Source organism: Bacillus rossius, assembly GCF_032445375.1.
Source record: "Bacillus rossius redtenbacheri isolate Brsri chromosome 9 unlocalized genomic scaffold, Brsri_v3 Brsri_v3_scf9_2, whole genome shotgun sequence".
Classification (NCBI taxonomy): domain Eukaryota; kingdom Metazoa; phylum Arthropoda; class Insecta; order Phasmatodea; family Bacillidae; genus Bacillus; species Bacillus rossius.
Window position 1 is genome coordinate 31,376,237 of NW_026962013.1, and position 24,837 is coordinate 31,401,073.

At 38.6% G+C, this 24,837-nt stretch overlaps 1 protein-coding gene across 2 annotated transcripts in view; it reads left to right on the forward strand.

Moving 5' to 3' along the window:
• LOC134542931 (sushi, von Willebrand factor type A, EGF and pentraxin domain-containing protein 1) overlaps positions 1 to 24,837 on the forward strand; it is a 259,383-nt gene that overhangs the window by 64,004 nt on the left and 170,542 nt on the right. For both annotated transcript variants that reach the window (XM_063387537.1, XM_063387539.1), the window contains exons 2-3: positions 7,181 to 7,273; positions 17,846 to 17,879. In XM_063387537.1, the coding sequence (XP_063243607.1) occupies positions 7,202 to 7,273; positions 17,846 to 17,879 (106 nt within the window). In that variant the 5' untranslated portion in view covers positions 7,181 to 7,201. The remainder of the gene's footprint in view (positions 1 to 7,180; positions 7,274 to 17,845; positions 17,880 to 24,837) is intronic.

The window sequence follows — 24,837 nt, forward strand, 5'->3', positions numbered from 1 at the left end:
TTTTCTTAGCTTCTCCTAGATTTTTGTAAGTAAATTTAAGAAGCTCTTTAAACAAATCATTTAAAAAATTGTATTTTAGTGAGCTAATATAATGGAATTGGTTGAGACCTGTTTTGCAGTTCAGTTACCTCTTTCACTTTATTGCGTTCAAATGTCAATTAATGGTCACTAAACAATGCAACTCATTATTAAGTTTTTTTCTTGCCAATTTTACCAAATATTTAATTCATAATATTCACTTAAGGGGGAACCACACATAACTTAGAAACACACAACTTAGAACAGTCATAACTTAGAAAGCTCGAAAAAAATCCACGTAACTTAGAACTGTCATAAGTTAGAACGATCATAACTTAGAAACACGTAACTTAGAAACACGCAACGCAGAACCACACAACTTAGAACGTCGTAACATAGAAAGTCATAACTTAGAACTATCACAACTTAGAAACACATAACTTAGAATTGTCATAACTTAGAAACACATAACTTAGAAACACGCAACGCAGAATCACACAACTTAGAACCGTCGTAACGTAGAATGTTATAGCTTAGATTATTCAAGAAACAAACGCCAAAAACACATACATAGTTCATGAGTTGTGTTTGAAAATAAATTTGACACTGATGTAGCGATTAATATCGTTTATTATTTAAGAGAGTCCATATTTTAGGAACTATGTTTCTAGACGCACATGATTTATATTGTTCCTGAGATAACTATTGCTATCCATAAGGTTTTTTTTTTTTTTAGTTTGAAGCCTGTTTGACTGTGTGGTTATCTGTGGCATCGTAGCTCCAAAATTTTTGGACCGATTTCAACTTTTTTTTTTCTATTTGATGGTTTTTAGCTATGTTTAATGGAAATCTGTTCATTCCTTTGAAGGTCATCAATTCTTTTATACAATTTTGCTTTAGTTAGCATAGAGGTAGAAAGATTGTTTCTGTACACACATACACACACGCACGCATAGTAAATAAAAACATATGTTTTATATCTCCACGTTTTGAAAAAAAATATATAAATCAGAATACAAACATAATAATTGCTTAAACGTTAAGATATCGCAACTAAATAAAGACCAAATCCTGGGATTATTTTTTGTGGGCAAATATATATTTCACGGACGTTTCGGTCGACTTTGCAGTCGCCATCTTCGCCTTCGATGCGTCTGGAACACACAAGCCAACTTGAGTTTCAAGTCATTAGCGTTAGCGGTTTTTTTTTCTTACGAGTTCGTTTTGTTGTAAAGGTTATTTTTAAATTTGTGTTTTATGAAGGCAAGATCTGACTCTGCGTCTAATAAATGTGTTGAACACGCCACTCAACAATTTCAGATGAACGCAGCCTTCTCTGGTAACGGCTTCACGACATGACAGCTGCAGGTCTCCGAGCGCTGCCGACCGGTCTAAAAGTCGCGGCTCGTCTCGCCGACTGTCGCGCGCGCGTGACGTCACGCGACGACTCGGGGGAACGCCCTCGCCCCGGCTCCGGGCACGTACTCGACCCTGGCTCGTGGACGCAGGGCGAGCCAGCACGCGCGCCGACAGGGTCGCCAACTCCCCTCGAACAAACACGACAAATGAAACTTGGCTTCCTTTCAGGAGTGCGAAAATAAACTTCGCAGGTTGCCTGCAAGTGCCACTGTAAAAGTTTTTTTTTTTTTTCAATTCCGTAAATGGAACAGAAATATTCATGAAAAATTACAGATATTTGTACATTTACATGAAAACAACTTTATCACTACAAAATAGTCTTCGGAGTAATACTGGGTTCGGATTCTTTGTTTTTGTCCCAGTACTTTCAATAATTAAAGTTGTAAGTGAACAGTTCCATGAATAGCTTCCCAGTATTAACTGCGCACATTAATAAGCACGGTAAAAGAACATAAAGTCCAATTATTGAATACTCGATTAGCTTTTCCACGTTGTGTACAATTTTAAACCCAATTTCTTGTCGTATTACAAACGATTTCTTGGCAAATGGTTTCCAAAGGAATTTTTATATAGGGAAAAAAAAAATTTTTTCCCCTGTGTACGCGAGTAAACGATGTCCCACTATAAGAGAAGTAAGCGAATCTGGTGTGCTGATTAACAAAAACAAAAAAAATTGTACTAAGAACCCAGCCAGGTTTTATAAATAGGTTGAACAATTTTGCGCCAAAATTGTTAGCTATTATCACTTGTGTGAATTTTTACACCCGTTATATTACACTTAGTAAAAATCCGTTGAAAATATTTATGATAGAACAACAAATGCAAGAGAGGTCTAAGTAATGTTGAATTTTTCAGAATTGCGCTCAGCAAGTAATAATAAGAAATTGTAAAAAGAAATAAATAAATGGCGGGCCTCCCGTATTATAGTGGGCCCGAACCACTTGGTAGCTACACGAATGAATCATGCCGGAGTGTTTGGGGGGTGACATTTGATGGGTTTTTTTGTGTGTGTGTAACCACGGTGCTTCCATCTGTGGCGGATAACGTGAACCAAAGATCACGGAGTATGAGGGGGACTTCATAGTATTAACTGTTTTATTGAATTTTAACAAGATGTACAGTATTTTAATAAAATTCATTGTTGAAAATCATGTTCGAAACCGGGGTTTAGTATATTTAAAGCTTTTTTTTTTTCAGCTTTTATCAGAGTTGTTTCATTATATAGTTTAAAATTTCTGTCTGCCAAACAAATGATCCGATAGTCGACTTAGCTGTTCCGGCAGCGAATTCTAGCGGCGGGTGAGGAAACTATGTGTGATTCGCGTCAAGAAATGTAGTTGAGAACACAATTTGCGTATATTTTACACGCTAGGCATTATTTTTTTAAAGAATTCTAGGTTACATTTAGTGACCGGTTTTTTTGACGTGACTTCTAATAAATCGATGAACTACGGCTGAACGCACGAAAAAGTGTCCCGTTACGCACATTGTTCCATTACGCTGTGTCCTGTTACGCTCATTGTACTCTTGCGCCGCATCTATCTCACTTCCACTCGATTGGAACAACCATCGATTTTACTTTTCGAGGCACATTAAACTTGAAACACTCCCATTCGTTTCCTACTTTTCCTATCATCGTCTTATCCTTAACAGAATAACACAGATTGGAAGAAGTTAAATACCAAACATGTATCAAAGTTATAGTTAAAATAATCTCTTCGTTACAGTAATAAACATATTTGAATTAATGAGTGCAAATAAAAGTAATTAAATTGTAGATTTAATTTCACTCCTTCTTTGTATCCATACAAAATAGTGATAATGCAATAAAAATGATTCAATTTTATTCATAAAAATATGCAATCTTTCATCAATGTTTTTTTATGACATTGTCACGTTAAACTATCGTCCGTAAACCTACTTTACAGACTACCAATTTTTTTTTTCATCGCAGGATTCGTACGTAACACGCTCGCGTGAAAGCGGGTCGGGATCGCAAGCGCCGGTTACGACTTGGACCGCGACTACGACAACCGCCGACCGCAGAGCCTTGCGCGGCGCCTTGACGGGGCTCGAGGATAACGAGTGACTGCCGACGTCGCGTGTCAAGGCATCGGTATTGGGGTCGAATCGCCACACGTCGAGGGCTTGGGTGACTGGCGTCAAGGTAGATTCACAATCGAGAAGAAAAATTGGTTGTCTGTAAAGTCGGTTTATGGACGATAGTTTAACGTGACAACGTCATAACAAAACATTGATAAAAAGATTGCATACTTTTATGAATAAAATTTAAATCATTTTTATTGAATTATCACTATTTTGTATGGATACAAAGAAGGAGTGAAATTAAATCTACAATTTAATTACTTTTATTTGCACTCATTAATTCAAATATGTTTATTACTTTAACGAAGAGATTATTTTAACTATAACTTTGATACATGTTTGGTATTTAACTTCTTCCAATCTGTGTTATTCTGTTAAGGATAAGACGATGATAGGAAAAGTAGGAAACGAATGGGAGTGTTTCAAGTTTAATGTGCCTCGAAAAAGTCAAATCGATGGTTGTTCCAATCGAGTGGAAGAGAGATAGATGCGGCGCAAGCTTACAATGAGCGTAACGGGACACAGCGTAACGGGACAATGTGCGTAACGGGACACTTTTTTCGTGCGTGCAGCCGGCGTTCATCGATTTATTAGACGTTGTCACGTCAAAAAAATGTGAGCAAGTCTTTTAGTACTCGCAAAGATGAGTATCGCACTTATAACCCCGTTAACGAGCAAATTCATGTGCTCTCGTGTTGCAAAATACACTTATAATACGAAACTCGGACACGAAATTTTACGTAGTATTCTAAAAAATAATGCCAAGCGAGGTAAATACACGCAAATTGTGTTTTCGACTATATTTCTTGACGCGAATCACGCGTTCTTTGAATTCGCTGCCGGAGCAGCTACGTCGACTATTGAATCAGACCGACTATTTAATGAAACGGATCCGATAAAAGAGAAAAAGACTCGAAAAAAGTATGAAAATCCAGCTTTGGGCCTGTATTTCGACAAGGAATTCTTTTTTTCATACTTCCCAGCTTGTTAAAATTCACTGAACAGTTAATATTATAAAGTTTCCCTTTGACTTTGTGAACTTTGGTTCATGCCATCCGCCACATATGCTATGACAGCACCGTGGTTACACATTTCCGTTCCATGCGAGTTCCGTTCCATTCACGAAATTACTCCTACCAAATGCCGTAATACCGAGAGCTAGGATGTTACACATTTAAAAAAAAATGCAACATACTACATGTACAATGCGCACAACGTTGGACCGCCAAGGTTTTCGAACCTATCGTTTCATAACTTATATTATGGTCTTGTGAATAGGAGAGAGGTCGTATTCATAAAAGGGAAATGAATAAGAATATTTTATTTCTGTTTCGGACGCATGCCGAAACAGCTAAAAAGTGCAGAGTAGGCTGCCATTTTGGGAATCGTTTATAATATATATGTATCATAAATGGTGGCAAGAAATTGTCTAGGTTTTACATTTCCACAGTTTCTACAAAAATGCAATCCAAACAGATAGGAATCAGATTGATTAATTCAAACATTCATAAGACTTAGACGTTTATATTTTTCCCAATACCGATGGAATAAACCATATGAAAGGGTGATGAAGGTCAATGCGACTTGCATAGATAAGTTGCCAAAAATTCCCCAAATATTACCGCTACTGGGTTTGTATATAAGAAGCGCCTGAGAACTTAACAATAGCAGTTGGTGGTGGTGACTTCTCTGCTGGTTACGCAACTTAGCACGGTTGCTTTACCGCTCGGTAAATCCTGCTTACAATGGCGTGAACAAGCGGCGTAACAGCAATTTTTAGAGTACATGCTTTGTTTGCGCATCTGATCGGACCCAATCACTTCCTGTGGGTCTTTACGTAAGTGGGTTCTTTGAATGATCCTTGCCGTGGGCAAGATTGTGTTCGTCTGTGTTTGCAAAGGTCGTTTCTTTATCTGTACCTTTGAATATATATACTGTATAGAAGTCGCCAGCCCAGGTTAAAATTTCTAATACGGTTTTGAGGTAGTTGGTTAATTCACCGCTGCAATCGCCACCATCTCTAGGGCATCGACTTGTGGTGGTCCCTAGCGGACAAGTGTCGAACTCTTCAAACACCCTTTCCCCCTCCTCTAGAACGACGTTGAGCTGCAGTGAATGATGGATGAGGGGTGCGGGGAATGACAGCGGGCGACAGTGCTGCGCTCTAACGTGTAAATAACAACTAAGACGATACAGGGCGTTACGGCAGCGCACTGCAGCGGTGAAGTTCCCAAGCTGCTCATCATACGCTTCTGAAAAACGTAGAGTAAATCCTATCCACTCGCGACTTCTATACAGTATATATATTCAAAGATCTGTACTTACTGTTATTATTGAACTGCCTCGTCGTCAGCCCGCCGTGTTTGTCGGCGCTTTAATATATATTTTTAAATTATTTCCACGGAATTCTCTGAGCGTCTATGTATTTAATTTTTTACATCGACTGACTTTCTCTATCTGTTTGTGTGTGTAATCATATATTTGTCCGTTCTTAAGGTTTCTTTTCGACATAGGTACAGTGTAAGCCAACAACGGTGTATGTCTAAGATAAAACTTTTTTAAATTAATGTAAGTAGGCCATCTGGATTCCGTCGCTTCGCACAGCACCGCTTAAGAGACACACATGTGACCGGGAAAGGCTTTCGATATTTACCGTTATTTTCTGGCACCAGAATGAACTCCACGCACTTGTACACAAACTAGTCGGTGCATATTTTCCATTGGCCGGATTGCATGTTATTGGGTCTTTTGAGTTTTGTAATGTTTTTTTTATTGGCTTATTGTTATTCCTGGGAGTGTCTTAAAATTAAATATGCTCACATGATAACGCAGTTCAAGTGTATTATGGTAAGCACTCCAGAAGACACTGTTCAAATTAAACTACGCTAACTTTGCAGGTCTTTATAGGCGTTATAGTTCTGAACACCAATCCCCGCCCCCTTCCTAGCTTGGAATGATTTGGAGAAACCATAAGCTGGAACATAGCTGGTTATGCAAGAATTTAAACCCCACTCCCCCCCCCCCCCCCCCCCCCCGAAATGCGATACCATAGTTCTACGACTGTGCCACTTAGATCCGCGTAAAATAAATAAAAATCATTATAAAATAAAATCATTTTGCGACTAAGGAGTAATTTGTTTCTTGTATGCTGTGATTTTTAGGCTATATGGATATAATTTTTCTTTCTGAATGAACACGTATTGGTTTATAAATATATCTTGCTATCAAAATAAATGTATTATCTGCAATTCGTACATAATAAAATTGTAAGAATAACTTCGACTGAGAGTTTTACATGAACAATATAAAACAAATTGACAGTTTTCTAACTGTAACTAAAACTGTTACCTCATTTTTGGAATGAAAAGAAAATTATCCATATTTTAGAATTTTTTTAAAAAAAGTCCACAACATTTTTTTCATGAAAATATACAAGAATATACATGCGAAACCATAGCTGGGTGTTTATACGTGTTATCACAAACACAGAAATATAAATTCCTAGTTTATTTTTTTTAAGTTCCCGTTGACCAGATTTTTTTTTGTTTGTTTGTATTGTTTTCAGTAAGTAATTATTGTAACATTTCGGTGTAAATTTCGAAAGAAACTCAATCCTCCGTCTCTTGTCTTGTTGCAGACTGCGTGACGTGGCAGCGCCATGCTGATACGACGCCCGACGGCCATCTTGGTCGCCATCCTAGGATATTTGACCAGGATAGCGTTATCCCAGGTGAGTGATCCTGCGCTGCGTGTACCCACGTGTTACAGTTGGTTTCCAGCATCAGTTTTGTTGCGAGGGCTTGTGAGTTCGAATCTCGGCCAAGGCCTGGATATGAGTACCTAGTATTTTAAATTGCAACATGAAAATAAGTTCATTTTGTGAGCTGCCCAACAGAATAAAAGTGGGGGCTCTTATAATTCCAAAAAAACGTGATATAACATTAAAGTTGTATTATCATCAATTATTTTGCTTCCAATATTTTAAAACTTTAAAATTAGTCATAATATAACCATGTTTAGTTTGTTATAAAAGGTGTTTAGTACTACACAGGTCCTTAATACATTTTTGTTAGGAACTTAATAGCAAATTTCTACGTCAGTCCTAGCGTGTACTGAAAGCATGAAATCATGTGGTATATACAGTTTTGGATTAACCGTTAGTATTTATCCTTCGTCTTAAAACTCATTTTCAGTAAATCATTCATTAAATCAATAAAAATTAAGTTTTTCCACAACTATGGTAACCTAAGTTTGCAAAATTTTTTTTTGAAAACTTAATTTTATATATATATATATAATCGAACAGTTTACTTAAAACTGTATGGTTTCAGTATACGCTGTTCCTAAAAACCATTCAATAAACACATGCTTAGTAGAATATTTAAAAAAAAAAAATTGACATGTTTATACTATTAATTTAATTAAAATCATGTGCAATAACACTAAGTACAAGAATAAAATAAATAATAGGATTCGAACCCCTAAAGTGAATCATTACTATTTGCCGCGGTGGTGTCTGGCGATCGAATCACTCTTCCTTGGAGTCGGGTCGGGTTCTGTTCCCGACTGACAACTCCTGGAGATTGCTCGCAAAGCGGGAAGCGTCGTGGATATTGCTGTGGATTATCATCCGAGTACTCCAGGTTCCACTGATTTCGCATTCCATCAATTCCCCACATCAGAAACTCGTCTCTTTCGCCCCTGGTCCCTAACTCTACAGAAGATCTCCGTCTTTTTCTAGTGGGACAGCCTGCCCCGCATGAAGAACGAAAGGATGAATTGCTTGATTAGAGCTGTGCGTCTCGGCGAAAACGGACATTGACGGTGACGAGATGATTACAACGTTAAAAAAATATGTATATCACCTTCAATTTACGAAAAACCGTGATTACAAAATTATGCAGGGATCTTCGTAAAATGTACCTACTGAGTTCACTTACGTTGAACACGGATCCAAAAGATTTTTCTCGGTGTACTAACAAAACATTAAAAAACTGGTCATGACTACTTCTTTTGTTCACGTGTGTGTTTTTTTAATGTTGTTTGGAACGAAACACACAACTCCGGAGTCGAAATACGGCGTAGTTTCTACGAAGATTGCAAAGAACTCTTGGTTTATTTGAGTTGATTTATTCGTTGAAAAGTCTGTAAATTTACTGTAACGTCTAACATTGTATGGAGGACTGACTGAATAAATGGGTGAGGGAGTGCCCTGAGAAAACCACACCAGGGCTCGAACCCTGGACCGTCTTGGTGGGAACCATCAACTCCATCATGTCTTAAATGTCAATAATTCCTCCTCGTACAACCAGGGCCGTCGAAAAAAAACAAGGACCACGAGTTATTGAATTTTTTTTTTTTTAACACTCCATATAATGTTTCTTGTGAGTTTGCGTTCAATGTCAGTAACCTCAGCGTCAATCACCCATCACTAGAGACCGGAAAAATTCGCGATTTCAATGACATGTAGGATATAGGCTACTGCATGATCCTCTATGCACGCGGGAAAATTACATTTGCTCATTGGCTACTGACTCGTGACACCTGTTAACTAGGACGCTAGTGATTCGATACTTCTTTTCTTAAAGGTTTTTCATTGGCCGAGTATCATTCAGATAAACTGTGGCCCAATCACTGATGCAGCAAAAGGGCAAACGTTTTTGGATTCTAGACTATCACGAAATGAATCCGCGAATTTTTCCGGTCTCTACCCATCACCTTTGGAAGATATCCGTAGCAGTAATTTTTCTTTTGTAAATGGAACAAAAATATTCACGTCAAATTACACATATTTGTAAATTTGTACATTTACATGAAAACAACTGTATCACTACAAAATAGAGTTCGCAGTAATACTGGGTTCGGATTCTTACCCGGGCATTTATGCTTTGTGTTGTCCCAGTACCTTCAATAGTTATAGTTATTTATCAAATGTTCCCGGAATTGCTTTGCAGTATTAACTGCGCACATTAGTAAGCAAAATAAAACAAAATAAGGCAAATTGTTGAATATTCGATCAACGTTTCCGTGCATTAATTTGTTTTGCTCAAATGAAGAATTAATTAAAATATAAAAATACGCAAACAATTTTCGTAAAAAGGATACTCAGTATTATCTCGAAAAACCTATTTCATATATATGAAAAAATAAACATAGCAATGCGTTACAATATCTTTCTTGTAGTGTTACAAACTATTTCTTTGGCCACTTTTCACAGAACAACAAATGCAGTCCTTAAATTAAAAAAGTAATGACGAAATAAACTAAATTTAACATAGCGTACAAGACCGAGCTTTGAGGTACGAATTTTTTTTTGACGTGACAACGTCTAATAAATCGATTAACGCCGGCTGCACGCACGAAAAAGTGTTCCGTTACGCACATTGTCCCGTTACGCTGTGTCCCGTTGCGCTCATTGTACGCTTGCGCCGCATCTATCTCTCTTCCACTCGATTGGAACAACCATCGATTTGATTTTTTCGAGGCACATTAAACTTGAAACACTCCCATTCGTTTCCTACTTTTCCTATCATCGTCCTATCCTTAACAGAATAACACAGATTGGAAAAAGTTAAATAGCAAACATGTATAAAAGTTATAGTTAAAATAATCTCTTCGTTAAAGTAATAAACATATTTGAATTAATGAGTGTAAATAAAAGTAAATTTATCAATTAAATTGTAGATTTCATTTCACTCCTTCTTTGTATCCATACAATATAGTGATAATTCAATAAAAATGATTCGATTTTATTCATAAAAGTATGCAATCATTTCATCAATGTTTTGCTATGATGTTGTCACGTTAAACTACCGTCCGTAAACCGAATTTTCAGAAAACCATTTTTTTTTTTAACAGCAGAGCACCTGAACGGAAAAAATAAACGTATCCCACGTTGCCGCGCACCCCTCGCCGCCGCCTTACGAGACAAGTACGCGTGTTTAGCGGCTTCCTGCTCCGCCGGTGGATTGCAGAAAAGTGCCACTGAGCCACAGTTTCGGTTGTCTCGAGTTGTGCAAGCGCACAGCGTGCTGTGCTAGATCTGTGGCCTCCCTTCCAAGTGGCGCGGCTATTTCGTCCAGCTGTCCGAGTGCAGGAAACAAGTAAAGGGGGTGTTTCTAAACTCTAGGTGTCCTTTATGGCCGTAATTAAACTCTCTCTCTCTTTCTGCAGTTTCTTGACGGTGGCGTGGGAGGCAACTCCGCTGTTGGATACAATCGTTCTTCTGAAGCGCCCAGTCAGGGGTGTATGTGTGTCAGTGAGGCGGGATGATAAGCGCGATGCCCGCTGGTGCTTCCAGCGCGGTGTGACCTCTAAGCGCAAGACACTGAACTGGCGCGCAGTCTTCTCGTCGTGCACAGGACAACCATGAAATTCGAGCTGTGCCCGTGACATATTACGGAGAAAGGAATATAAAGGTGTAATGAGAGTACCTTATGTGCTTTCAAGTATCTGTACCTGTTTTTGTGTGCCTATAAATTACTCTGAAAACACGCCTTTTAGCATTTTTTATTCTTCTAAGAATACAGTTTAAAAACATAACATAACTTAGAACTGTGATAACATATACTTCTAGAAAAAAAATTCACATAACTTAGAATTGTCATAAGCTAAAACAATCATATCTTATTAACACATATTTTAGAAACATACAACTCAAAACTGTCATAATATATGAGCACATAAAACACAAAGCCGAACTACATGACTTAAAATCGCCATAACTTAGAGACACGCGACTTAGAACAAGCATAACTTAAAAAAACTCTATCTTGTGTTTTTCTAAGTTATTTGTTTGTAAGTTGTGTGTTTCTAAGATTAGACAGCACCATACTGTGTATGATTTTTTTTTGTTATTGTACGTGGTTTTTTTAAATTTTTAATTGAAACTTCTTTGAGCGCGATGGGAGTAAAATTTCCCGTCAGAATTTTAATGCAACGTTTTCGTGAAAAGTTTCTGATGCGAAAAGGACGGAGAATAGGTCGCGGGCTCCACGTGGCGGCGTGCGGCTCAGGTTGAACCCTGCCATGCTTGGAAAGGTAAAATTTCCAGTTTGCGACATGTTTGTGCTCGGAATGGTTATGTTAGGTTAGGTTTTTTTAGTTTAGTTTAGGTTAGTTTAGTTTAGGTTAGTTTAGGTTAGTTTAGTTTAGGTTAGTTTAGGTTAGGTTAGGTTAGATTAGGTTAGATTAGATTAGATTAGGTTAGGTAAGGTTTGGTTAGAGGGGATAACTTTTACGATTTTTAAGCAGAAAATAATATGCATTTTAATAAATCGGAAAGGGTGCCTTTCCAGTTTATTTTCTGCTGTGTCATTGTACAGAAAATCCTGAAAGGTACCCTTTCCGAGGGGATACCTTTCCAGTGCATATTTGCATTAAAACCAAAACATTTTAAGAAATCGGAAAGGGTACCTTTCCAGTTTCTACCCAGCTACACTACAGCCACCATAAGTCTGAAAGGTACCCTTTCCAAGGGGATACAATTCTGTCGTCCCGCCCCGGAGGCCAGGTGCGAGCCATCGCCGTCACCGCGCGACCTCTGCCGCGGTCCGCGCGCGTCCACGGAAATAAATTTCAAAAAAAAAAAGTTGCCGGACCACCCGGAATGACGTCATCGGAGATTCCAACAAGTCCGGAGACTGGAAAGCCCCTCGGACCATCCGCACAACACACCCGCTCCTCGATCCTCCGAGACCACGGCGTTCGGATCCAACCGAGAACCGCATTCTGGGGAACATTAACTTAAAATAAAAAATAAAAAAAAGGAACGATTTATGGCGAACCAACTCCCTGAATTATGTCTTGAGATGCAATAAGCGGAGGCGATAAAAACCGAAACAACGTCGAAACAGCCTAACACCAAAGTCCAAGGCAAAACACGAAAAGCAACGTAATTCTTCCGAATTACCTAATTTTGTAATATCCAAGGCTTTTACTAAAAAAATTAAATCATCATGTAATGGTACAAAAAAATTGTTTCTAGTGTAGGTATGGTTATTAAGTATATCTGAAAAGAAATTAAACAAAATATAAAAAAATATTATAAATTAACTAGCAGATGAATAAATAAAAGTAAATATCTGATACCACACAAATATAACTAAAGGCCTGCATTGCATTTCAAGTCTTTGATTCATATTAATAATATTTAATAAGAAAAGTACAATGACCAAATTGAAAGATTTAAATTTTTTAGTCATGTTGGCACCGTAGTTAAATTTAAAACGTGAATTCAATAATATTATTGTCTGCTGCTAATAAAAAATAAGTATATAGGTTTATTATTCCCAATAAAATTGTATCTTGTTTTGCGACATTGAATATTTTTTTACGTTACAATTTGATTAATTTAATGTAAATATACGCGATACTAGTTACTATAGTACAAAACTATTTTTTTTAAAAAAAAGATAACACCAATTCTTTAATTTTTACAACGAAGTTGATCAAATAAAGAAAATAAACAACGCCGTTTAAAGTTTGCGCTGGAATTTTTACAGTTTTTTATACCTTGTGGAATAATAGTTCATATTCTAGACAGGCGAAATTTCCGGGGTTCCACTAACGGAAAAATGCGGGGGTTAGTCGACCTTTACGATAGACTCCACAATCATCTGCATTATCGGAGAGATGTCACCTGTTCATTGGCTGTTGACTTGTGAGGCATCTCCACTGGGTAGTCCGTGATTCGACACTGCTTTGGTTGAGAGATTCTCATTGGCCCAGATACCTACGATTCAACTGTGAGCCAATAGCAAAACTGGCAAGAAGGTATAAGTATTTGAATTATGGCCTATCGCGAAATGAAACCGTGAGTGTCTCCGGTCTCTAATGATATTTATATAAATAAAAAATATGTAGTCAGGCCATTTTGCCAGTTCTCAGACAAATTGCAAATGGTCTACGTATCCTGCCACTAATGTTTTGTCAACAGTTTTTGTAAAAAAAAAAAAAAAAACTTAATGTTGTTGCTCTGTAAATGACACTTGGAAATGAGTATATGTAGATCTTTTTTTTTTTCCACGAAAGTTATCCAGACTAGCAGTGCGTTAAAACTTTGTAGCATTGGTTTTTGTTTCGTGGTTGGCTGGGTTTATTTCAGGTGCATGTCTACTGTCAGCAAACCAATCATAGCCATCCGGTGCGGAAGCAAACGCTTCTTGAATGGCCCGGCTAAATAGGGCAATCTTGCAGATAGTCGGGACAGTCGCCAATCACAAGGAAACAATCCCTAGCGCAGGCATACCTTATTGCAGTCTAATGAGCGGTCGTATTATTTCGCAAAATAAATACATGCCCCTGAGTATATAGTCTACACACCACTATTATTACTTTTGAGAAATTTTAATTTAGAGACAAGTTACTAGAGACCGGAAAAATTCGCGGATTCCTTTCGAGACAGGCTGGAATCCAAACTCGTTTAGCTTAATGTTGCGTCAGTGATTGGACCGCAATTTACCTGAAGGACTCTGAGCCAATGACAAACATTCAACAAAAGAAGTATCGAATCATAAGAATCGCAGTAAACAGGTGTCCCGAGTCGGTAGCCAATGACCAGGTGATAGTTGCCCGAGTACATAGAGAATCGTGGAGTCTATCCTAGTGGTCATTGAAACCGCGAATTTGTCCAGTCCCTACAAGTTACATGGCCCAGACTTTACTGGGTTAGTGCGTCAGAACGGAGCCTGTCTTTCGAAACAGGTGGCTTCTTTTGTTCTATCTTTTTATTCTCTCTCTCTCTCTCTTTCTCTCTCTTGGTTTTCTTCCTTCAGTTCCTCCACCAACCACGGCACTACTCGCCAGGAACAGACCTACCTGTCGGGACCTTCGCTGCTTTGTGGCCCGCAGGAGCGGGAGACGGGACTATATTTTTTTTTTGTGCCTCTTCGGCCGCGCTCTTTTGTGCGCGTGACCCCGGCCCTCGGGCCAATCACGCGGCGGCGTGTTCCCCAGCGGTCGGTACAGCCGGCGCCTAAAGTCCGGACCCTCCCCCCGAGTCGACGAGGACGTACAGGCATGCTAGTAGCTTCGCGTGTCGTCCGCTAGCGAGGCAGACTTGAAGCACGTACACGTCTGCTTCACGTGGATTGGACTACAGCGCTCTTGACGACCCTGAGCCAGTTACAACCAATATGGAGTGGTTACCCAATCACTAGGGACCGGAAAAATTCGCGGTTTCAATAGCCTTCAGGATAGACTGCACATTCCCCTGTACACTTGGGCAACTAACGCCAGTTCATTGGCTGCCGACTTGTGAGTCGTCTCAGCTGGTTTGTCTGTGATTCGATCCTTCTTTGCTCGAGGGTTTTATAATTGGTTGAGATTCGTACAGATGAACAGTAAGCCAATAGCAAAATCATATAAAAGGTTTATGTATTTGACTTCTAGCCTATCACCGAATGAATCCGCGAATTTTTCCGGTCTCTACCAGTCACTCTAAACCAGCCAAAGAATGTGATCTTGCTATCGTCCAATTAGGGGACTGGTATATAACACGATACCAAAGATTGTGGAAATTGTTTTTGTGTGGTTAAATCATCAACCTAAAAACCATTCCCACTTCACAAAAATATTCTTAATGTGCTTGACCTAACATAACCAACCTGAACGAGTGCAAACGCAACTTAGGAAATTAAACGTTTCACCTAAACTAAGCAATGGAATTTTCTAACCTATAACTTGGGAGGAGGCGGGGGGGTGTATTTTTCGCGAAAATATTTCGTGACCAATTGAGCGACAAAACATTGTAGCAACGTCAGTGTTACGTGATTGGTCGAGTTACTTTCAGGTATATGTCTAATTGCCAGTACACCAATCATAATAATTATTTGCGGAAGCAAACGCGTCCTGAATTGCTCGGCCGGATAAGGAGATGAATTCTCTTGCAGACGGTCCACAATTACAAGGAAGAAACAGCTAGCGTAGTTATACCTTATTATTGCATTCTAATGAGCGTTCTTTTTTTAAAAAAATTCCTACCCATACCTATAATATTTAACTTTTCACCTCACCTAAACATATAAAACTAGGCTATTCACTTAACCTATTGAAAAACCTATTCACTTAACTTTGAAATTAAAAGTTTAACCTAAGTAAAGAATGTATGGTTTCGCGTTCTCAACTTGACCCCCAGTGAACATTCTAAAAGGCCGTATATTCACAAGTTAAGCTCAGCCTGGAGTGGTATGAACCCACTAAATAATTGGACTTGACCGCTAGTGTTTAAGCTCGGCCTCACGCATAATAATAATAATTTTGTTCATTTCTGTGACAAAAAAAAATATTTTAAACACGTATACGGGAGCAGTATCGCATGCCTTTATTAACCACTGAAATTCAGTCAATGACTTCTACTGTATTCTAGCGTGTGATTACTCGAGATCGGAAAAATTCGCGGTTTCATTTGGCGATGGCCTAAAGTTCGAATTCTTAAAACCTTCTTGCCAATTCTGCCATTGGCTCACCGTTGAACCAGAGGACTCTGGGTTAATGAGAAACTCTGAAACTAAAGCAGTGTCGAATCACAGACCACCCAGTGGAGATGCCTTACAAGTAAACAGCCAATGAACAGGTGACATCTGAACGAGTATGCAGGGTGTTTGTGGAGTCCATCCCAGAGGTCACTGAAACTGGTTAATTTTTCCAGTCACTAGTGATCAGGCACAAGATATAACTAGTGACCTGCAAAATTCGCGGTTTCAATGGCCTTCAGGATAGACTGCAATACCCCTGTACACTCGGGCAGATAACGCAAGTTCATTGCATTGGCTGCCGACTTGTAAGTCGTCTCAGCTGGTTTGTCTGTGATTCGATCCTTCTTTGGTTGAGGGTTTATAACTGGTTGAGATTCATCCAGATGAACAGTAAGCCAATAACAAAATTATCTAAGAGGTATATGTGTTTGAATTCTAGCCTATCACCCAATGAATCCGCGAATTTTGCAGGTCTCTAGACATAATGAATATTTACCTGACTTGTCTTACTAACAGCATATATATATCTGGTAAAATAATTGCTTTAAAAATAATGCTCATCTAGTGGAACATATGCGTGCTTGGGCACCACTATTGTTAGAAGTGACATTTCTCAGGCATTTACTTAGAGAAATGGGAAATTTGTAGGATACAAAGATATTTTCAACACGCGTACAAGTGTACAAGTATACAAGCGTACACGCGAGTGTACAGGTACGCAAGAATGTAAGGAAGGATGTGTGCAAGTATCCGAGCGAGCAAATATACGAGTGCACAAGTACACAAGTGCGCAAGTATGTAAGTGCACACGTATGAAAGAAGTAAATGAGCTACAATAAAACATGCCCTCGAGAGCTGCTGCTGCTGCTAGTAATTCATAGCTACAATTATCATTCATAAATTCACGTTCAATAGAGTACACAGTGGAGGTTCACACTGGACAATCACAATTTATTGTAACGAACGTGGCAACGAGAAAACCCGTGAAGAGTCTTACAATAGTCAGGGTCCTCAGATTTTCGTGAAAAAAATAAATAAGGTCACTTAATTGAAAATTATTGTTAAATGTAGCTTGGGTAGGATTTACAAAAAGAAATCCCCAATAATTATTGTAAGAAAAATCTTTTGAAACGAATTCTACAATTTTAAGGATAAAAAGTGGGTTGGTGCATACTTGTTTATCATTAGCCTTATATTATGACTTAAGTAATTTGTAAATAATGTTAACTCTATGTACTTTGAAAATTTTCCTTGTGTCACCTGCAGTCCCACCGTCAATGAAACCGTTATTTTTGGAGTTGAGACATTACGTGAAATAATATTTATTACAATTTCTCACAGGAAGCAGTCTAGCAGTAGACATGCACTGTATGAATGTGTGCGTGTGAAAAGTAAGCTGTAGATAAGGTAATTTGGAGGAGAATTGCACCGACACAGTTTTTGGAACCAAGTAACGGTTTTGTACAATAAAACCTGTCATAATATGTGTCACGTGACTTGTCTCAGATTCGACGGTTCTCAAATTTAGTACCAATTGTCTACATATCCTTCTGCCACTGTTGTTATCTCAATTGTGTTTGTAAATAACTCCAGGTAGTTGCCAGTGTTCGTAAAAGAAAAAAAAATGTGATGCTTTGCAAGTGACAGTTGGAAATTAGTACCACTGGTATTTCTTTTAAAAACCCTCAAATTTGAGAAAAGTCACATGACGCATACTATGCCAAGATATGGCTTAGTTAGAGCTTAAATTATGGTATTGGTCTGTATTATATGTCTACAGAGTTGTGCACAACTGTGACTTATGTGATTTTTTTATTTTCTTTCAGGGATCCAGTAGTAATTTATTTTCGTGTCCAAATGGTGAGTACAAATGTTAATTTGTTTTATTTGCTTGTCTCTATTATAATAATTGGGCTATAAAATTAAAAAAAATATATTTTTTAATATATATTTTTTGAGATGTTAAAATTAGTAGAGAAATGTTACAGTATGCATGGTATTTCTTGCTAAGGGAAACAAGTGCCTGAAAATACTTCGTCTAGATTTATAAACTACAGCTCCATGATATAATTTCATCGTATTTACATATTGAGTGTGCATACTTTCACTTTAATTTTTGACACCCGTGCATGCATACATGTATGATCAACTAATATATTTTCCTTCATGAATAATTATGAAGGTCAATAGAACAAATTATTTTATCAACCAAGACGGACATTGTTAGTTTTTTTTTTTTGCGAATTGTTTTGAATTTATTTGGTAATTTATTAAATAAATTAAATAACATAACATAAGTAAAACTTTGGCCGTGAAGTAAACAATAGCATTAATTTTCCCTGGATAAAATTTGAAGAGACACATACATAATGTTTGTTAAAATTTCTTTAACCTATTAAAAATTATTTTCAAATTTCACATTGACTAAACTTAAGGTTTAATTCCCCGGAATTCAATTGAATGTTTTTTTTTTTTTAAGTTAAAAATTTCAAATTGTCTAGCACAACCGTCATAATCCATGTAATTTAAAATTACAAAAATATTAATTAGAGCTCTAACATCCTTGTCAGAAAAAAAACTTACGCGAGAAAGACGCCTCTTTTATTCTACATTTATTAGGCGATAAAAGTTTTTTTTTATCGTCTATCATTGAAAACCAAATTTCGTTTCTTTTATCAAAATAATTTTTTGTATCTGTTAAAGAGAAATGATAATATTAGTGTAGTTGAAGTAATATTAGAAAATGTATTGAATAGGCCTATTAAACTTTAATTTATATTGCAAAGAATGAAATAAATGAAAGATTATTCAATTATTTTTTCCATGGTTAAATTAATAGACTTGAATGAAACATAAATTTTTGTAAGAAATACTCAGTATTATCTCGAAAAACGTATAATATGATATATACAAGAATAACCATAGCCATGTGTTGTACAACTTTACAATATCGTTCCTGCATTACAAACTATTTCTTGATAACTAGTTTCAAAAAAAACTTTTTGTAAAAAATTACAGAATTTTTTGACGTGACGTCTAATAAATCGATGAACGCCGGCTGCACGCACGAAAAAGTGTCCCGTAACGCACATTGTCCCGTAACGCACATTGTCCCGTTACACTGTGTCCCGTTACGCTCATTGTACGCTTGCGCCGCATCTATCTCTCTTCCACTCGATTGGAACAACCATCGATTTGACTTCTTCGAGGCACATTAAACTTGAAACACTCCCATTCGTTTCCTACTTTTCCTATCATCGTCCTATCCTTAATAGAATAACACAGATCGGAAGAAGTTAAATAGCAAACATGTATAAAAGTTATAGTTAAAATAATCTCTTCGTTAAAGTAATAAACCTATTTGAATTAATGAGTGCAAATAAAAGTAAATTTATCAATTAAATGTAGATTTCATTTCACTCCTTCTTTGTATCCATACAAAATAGTGATGATTCAATAAAAAAATTCAATTTTATTCATAAAAGTATGCAATCATTTCATCAATGTTTTGTTATGACGTTGTCACGGTAAACTATCGTCCGTAAACCGACTTTACAGACAACCAATTTTTTTTCTCTCTCTCTCTCTCTCTGCGTACTCCAGACCTGACAAGTCACGTGTCGATGGCGGCGTCGCTGCTACACGTGTTCGAGGTTCCGCGTGTCTTCCTGAACCCAGCCCTCACCGCCTGCAGGATCCCACTTGACCTTGTGTGTTTTTTTTACATCTTCCCCGGAGGTGATGACTCAGCAGTGACCGCATCACCGAGACGGGCCGTGCGTTCCCGCGATCTCTCTCTCTCTCTCTCTCTCTCTCTCTCTGAGAGCGCCCGAGGGCCTGCGCGCGCATCTGCATTCCTCTTGCACAGCTCCCAGCCTCTCCCACGCAATACTCGCGTTGTGTTCACAGCTGTGGCGCTGATTTGGAAACATGTGCACAGCTTGAGTCCGAATATTACCGACTGACCTTCGGCTGAAAGTAGTTCACCACGGGAAAAAAAAAAAAAAAAAAAAATTGGTTGATAACTAGGGGCATGCATATTTCGCGAAAGGATTCCGAGACTAGCTGAAAGTTAAAAACATCGTAGCATCGTTTGTGTTTCGTGATTGGGTGAGTTTCTTCCTGGTACGTGTCGATTGTTGCAACGCCAATCAGAGTAATCCAGTGCGGAAGCAAACGCGTCCTGAGTGGCTCGGTCAAACAAGGCAACGACGTCGCTAATAGACGGCCGCCAATCACAAGGAAGAAACCGCTGGTGCGGGTATATACCTTGTTGCAGTCCAATAGGCGTTAAGAGTTTTTTTTTTTCCGCGTAAAATGTCTGTCCATAGGCCCATCAGGATGCGTTTGTTTCTGCACTAGATTGCTGTTTACCGAATGGCGACAGTAGACTCAACCAGTCATTAGGGACTAGAAGAATTCGCGGGTTCAGTGACCTCTGGGAGACTCCATAATCCTCTGCATTATCGGGCAGATGTCACCTGTTCATTGGCTGTTGACTTGTAAGGCATCTCCACTGGGTGGCCTGTGATTCGACACTGCTTTGGTTGAGAGATTCTCATCGACCCAGAGTCCTGCGGTTCAACTGCGAACCAACAGCGGAACTGGCAAGAAGGTATAAGTATTTGAATTTTTGCCTTTTGCGAAATGAATCCGCAAAATGTTTCCGGACTCTACCAATCACAAAGCACAGACGATGCTACGTGTGTTTTTAGCACACGACCAGTCTCGAAATCACTATCATTAACTGACTGATTTGTAAAGCGTCTAGTCTCCTCTTGAATTTAGTTTAAACTTATTTCTATGATTTATTAACCTAACATTAAATGTTTACATTTTTAAAGAATATTTTGAGACCTTGGAACCTTAGCTGTAATTTTTTTTTTAATTTCTAGTGGGTAAGAAAAGGAACGTGTTTTCCATTTTACAGTTAGCGCAATCAACCCCGCCATTTTCCTATCCTAACGGTAGTTAATGGATAAAAACCCGGCCCAACACCAAAGTATAAAAAAAGACAAGGTGCAAGAGATGCTGGTCTGCTCATTCACGCGAGACAGCGCACGTAACCACACAAATGGAGGGCGATAAAACAACTTTCGTAACTTGTTCATCGTGGAAAATCAGCTCGTAGGCAGAGCAGACATGTTGCTTCGAAGACGATTAAATATGCTTGAAAGGTCTTTGATCCGGCATTCTTTGGTTCGGCACATTCTGTATTCCGGCTCTTTATCTTGGCCGTCAGGTCTCATTACACTGTTTTTCTTTTTTGTTTTACAAGGATAGTCTTTGGAAACTCAGTTGCCAACGATGTCATTAGTAAAACAGAAGGAAGAGCTTTGTACCATTGGAAATTTTACAAAGCTCTGACTTGTAATTTTACAAATCATATCGTTGGCAATGGGGTATCCAAGAATTTTCCTTGTAAAAAGTAGAAAGTGAAGTGAGTGTCTGTTCAGAAGCTGAAGTAAACTGCTTAGCTATTGTACAGTAAAATAAATCGTAGCTGTATATAGGCCAATCCCACTAATATTATAAATATGAAAGTTTGGATGGATGGATGTTTGTTACTAAATCACGCCAAAACGGCTGAACGGATCCGGATGAAATTTGGCCTACAGCGAGCTCACGACCTGGACTAACACATTGACCACATATTAAAATGAAATTCCATCCCTAAGGGAGTAAAAAAGTGATAATTTCATTTTATAACAGAAAAATCATAGGTCATAGACATACAAATAGTGAGTGAATGTCATTTCTCTATATCTGCCACACGATCACACACATAGTAAGGTCTGGCAAATTCATATTTTTCTCCTTGGTGAGACCAGCATGCTTAGTGGAGCTCGCAGCGGCTAGCAAAATAAAGGCCCTAATAACAGTTTTGTTGTTAACTTCGTCAATAGATAGAGTTGCCTTGAATTTTAAACGCACCATCGTTTGATGCGTTTGCAATGTCTTTAATTTTCGTTTGTTTGTGCCGTATGCGTTCCTATACCATTCATCCGATTGCGAAGAAATTTTGGTGAGTTGTTATGCGCATGCCCGGGAAGGTTTCTGAGACGGTATAACTATTTTGCAATAGTAGGAGCACGAATAGTTTCAAAAAATGTGTTTATTTTATATTATATAGCGGCACTTCGTCTGTTTTTGTTGTATAAGTGCGCACGCATGTCACGATTTATTTAAATATAAAAGGGAGACAGAGATAGAGTGATATATATAGAGTGAGAGAGAGACAGAGAGATAAGTTGAGATAGAGCGAGGAATAGAGAATGAAATGGGTTAGATAAATAGATATATAGATGTATAGAGCTATATAGAGATTTATATATAGAAAAGATAGAGATAGTGGGAGGTATATAATGAGGCATTGCAATGCATGCCGAGCATTAGCTAGATAATGGAATCTTTTCAATAATAGTAATCTCTTATTTTTCAGCTTTTGTCTATAGTGCTTTATAGAGTCTAGATTACATACAGACCACCAATGTTTAGATATATACAGGTAAATAACTATACACTGCCATAACAACGTCTGTCGGGATCTGAAAGTGATATAAATTATTTTTCACACTTGACATTTAAATTAAGAAGACTATTACTAACTACATCTGATTTCGAAAAAGGTCCCCTTCACCCTGTGTGCAGCCCGGGCAACGCCGGGTACTGCAGCTAGTATGACATAATCGTATAAATGTCATCATGTAGTGAATATTGCTAAACAAGCATAATGACAACACATCTGCAAGGAATAAGCGTTAAAATTCATTATAACCAAAAAAAGGTGTTGCTATGTATATGGTAAACAAAAAGTGTGGAGGGGGGGGGGCGTAAGTTTTAATTTCGACTTCAAGTGTGAACATGGCAAAGATTGCAGACACCGGCTCCCTTAACTACTTACCTCCGTGGCCAAACAAGCGATGTCGCCGAGTTGTAAGCGTGGCAGAACCAACAGAGAAGTTGTTTAGAACAGGTGTGGATGTTGGCGCAGGGCTCCGCTGGTCCGAGAAGCTGCTGCCGTCGAACCACTGAGCCCAGCTGGCGAGACGTGCGGTCCGAGCTATGCGTGTTAGGTTATTGCACGCGTGAGGGGTAAATGCCATTGTTGTTGTAGGTCGCGTAACCTAAACCTTTGCAGGGTCGTCTTATTGTCCTGGAGGCAGGCGAAAGGTTCCGTTCATCCGGATAATGGCTTGGCCTCTCCCCATCCCACTTCTTTCCCCTTTGGTGCCGTGACGCAACTGTGTGAAAATGACATATCCGTGACCCGCTGAACATCGCATCGCCTGGAGTCTATAACGGCACAAAAGGTTCCACGGAAACTCTTGTAGGTTAAACGGTTCCGTGAAGCTTGAAACTGCTGGAACGAACGACCGAACTAAGAGGTTCAATGTACAAGGAGAGATCGAAATATTTCAAGTAATAAGCCCAGTAGCCTGATTCGTTGAGATAGTGTCAATCTTGAACAAGTTGTGACTTGAAAGTCGGCTATTACAGCCTGAAGAGTGCGGTCGTGTTTACCGTGTCTGTCGCGCATCATGGATAAAGACCCGGGTTTTTTCGCGGGTTCGTCTGGCCTCAGGGTAGAATTGTTCTATCCCTCTGCCTGTGAAGATTTACTCCTAACGCGCGTGGTGGTCAAAACACCTATTTTTTTTTTCATTTCTACTGAGACGCTTTTGTGTCCATGCTTCCTGACACAACACAAATTTACACATCAAAACCTGCGCGTGATTCAAGTGCTCCTTTTCACTCGGCCTCGTTACGAGCGGGAACATCGTCAGTGGCGTAACCACAGAGTCCGCTTCTTTTTACCGGCGCAACTAACCACGCGTTACGACGCGAGAGTGTAACCTCGGAGAAGGCGTAGCCAATCACCACTCGGATCTTCCCGGAGCAGGAACAGAAGACTGCATCTCACTAATTGGCGGGGGGAACCGAGAGAAACGCCATTGCTCCCAGGCTTGGTGGACAGAATCACTGATAAACTGAGAGGTAATAATAAAGGAGGTGTGAAAGACTCTGACACGTGAGGAAGTGTGCGCGGAACATTCGTGACCGGTCCGCTATGAAGGCGTTTCTCGAATGTTCACTCTTCCTGGACAACTGTAAAATGGAATAACTTTAAAAAAAATGTATAAATACAAATAATAAAAAAATTCTTGAATAATTTTGGCCCTTTTATTTATCAACCATAGTTAGGGGAAGGCATTTTCCGCCAAAAATTTTGAACACCTATTGGACTGCAACAGTGGTTTCTTGATTGGCGGCCGTCTGCGAGAGAAGTCGTTGCCTTGTTTGATCGGGCCAATCAGGACGCGTTGGCTTCTGCACTTAATTACTGTGATTGGTGTTGTAACAATCGACGTGAGCCTGAGAAAAACTCACCCAATCACGAAACACAGACGATTCCACAGCATTTTAACTTTCAGATGGTCTCGGAATTTTTCGCAAAATATTCATGCCCCTAATCATAAAGTAATAAAATCAATAACAGTTCTGGCAGAAATTCAACCATCCAGCGATATGTTGCAGTAATTTTGATTAAAAAAAAAAACCTATTGGAAATATACTCAACAAATATTTGGATTTTATTAACGATTCGAGCCCCACATCAAGTTACATGGCGTTAGAATCCGTAGCACTTATTGCAAATGTGAGTTGGTAGTATTGATATAACACTGCAGCGTGTGAACAAGAATGATCACGAATATAACACATCTCCTGCTTCTTTTTCTCATTGGTAGGGGCATTCATATTTCGCGAAAAATTTCTGGGATTAGATGAAAGTTAAAACACTGTAGCATCGCCTGTG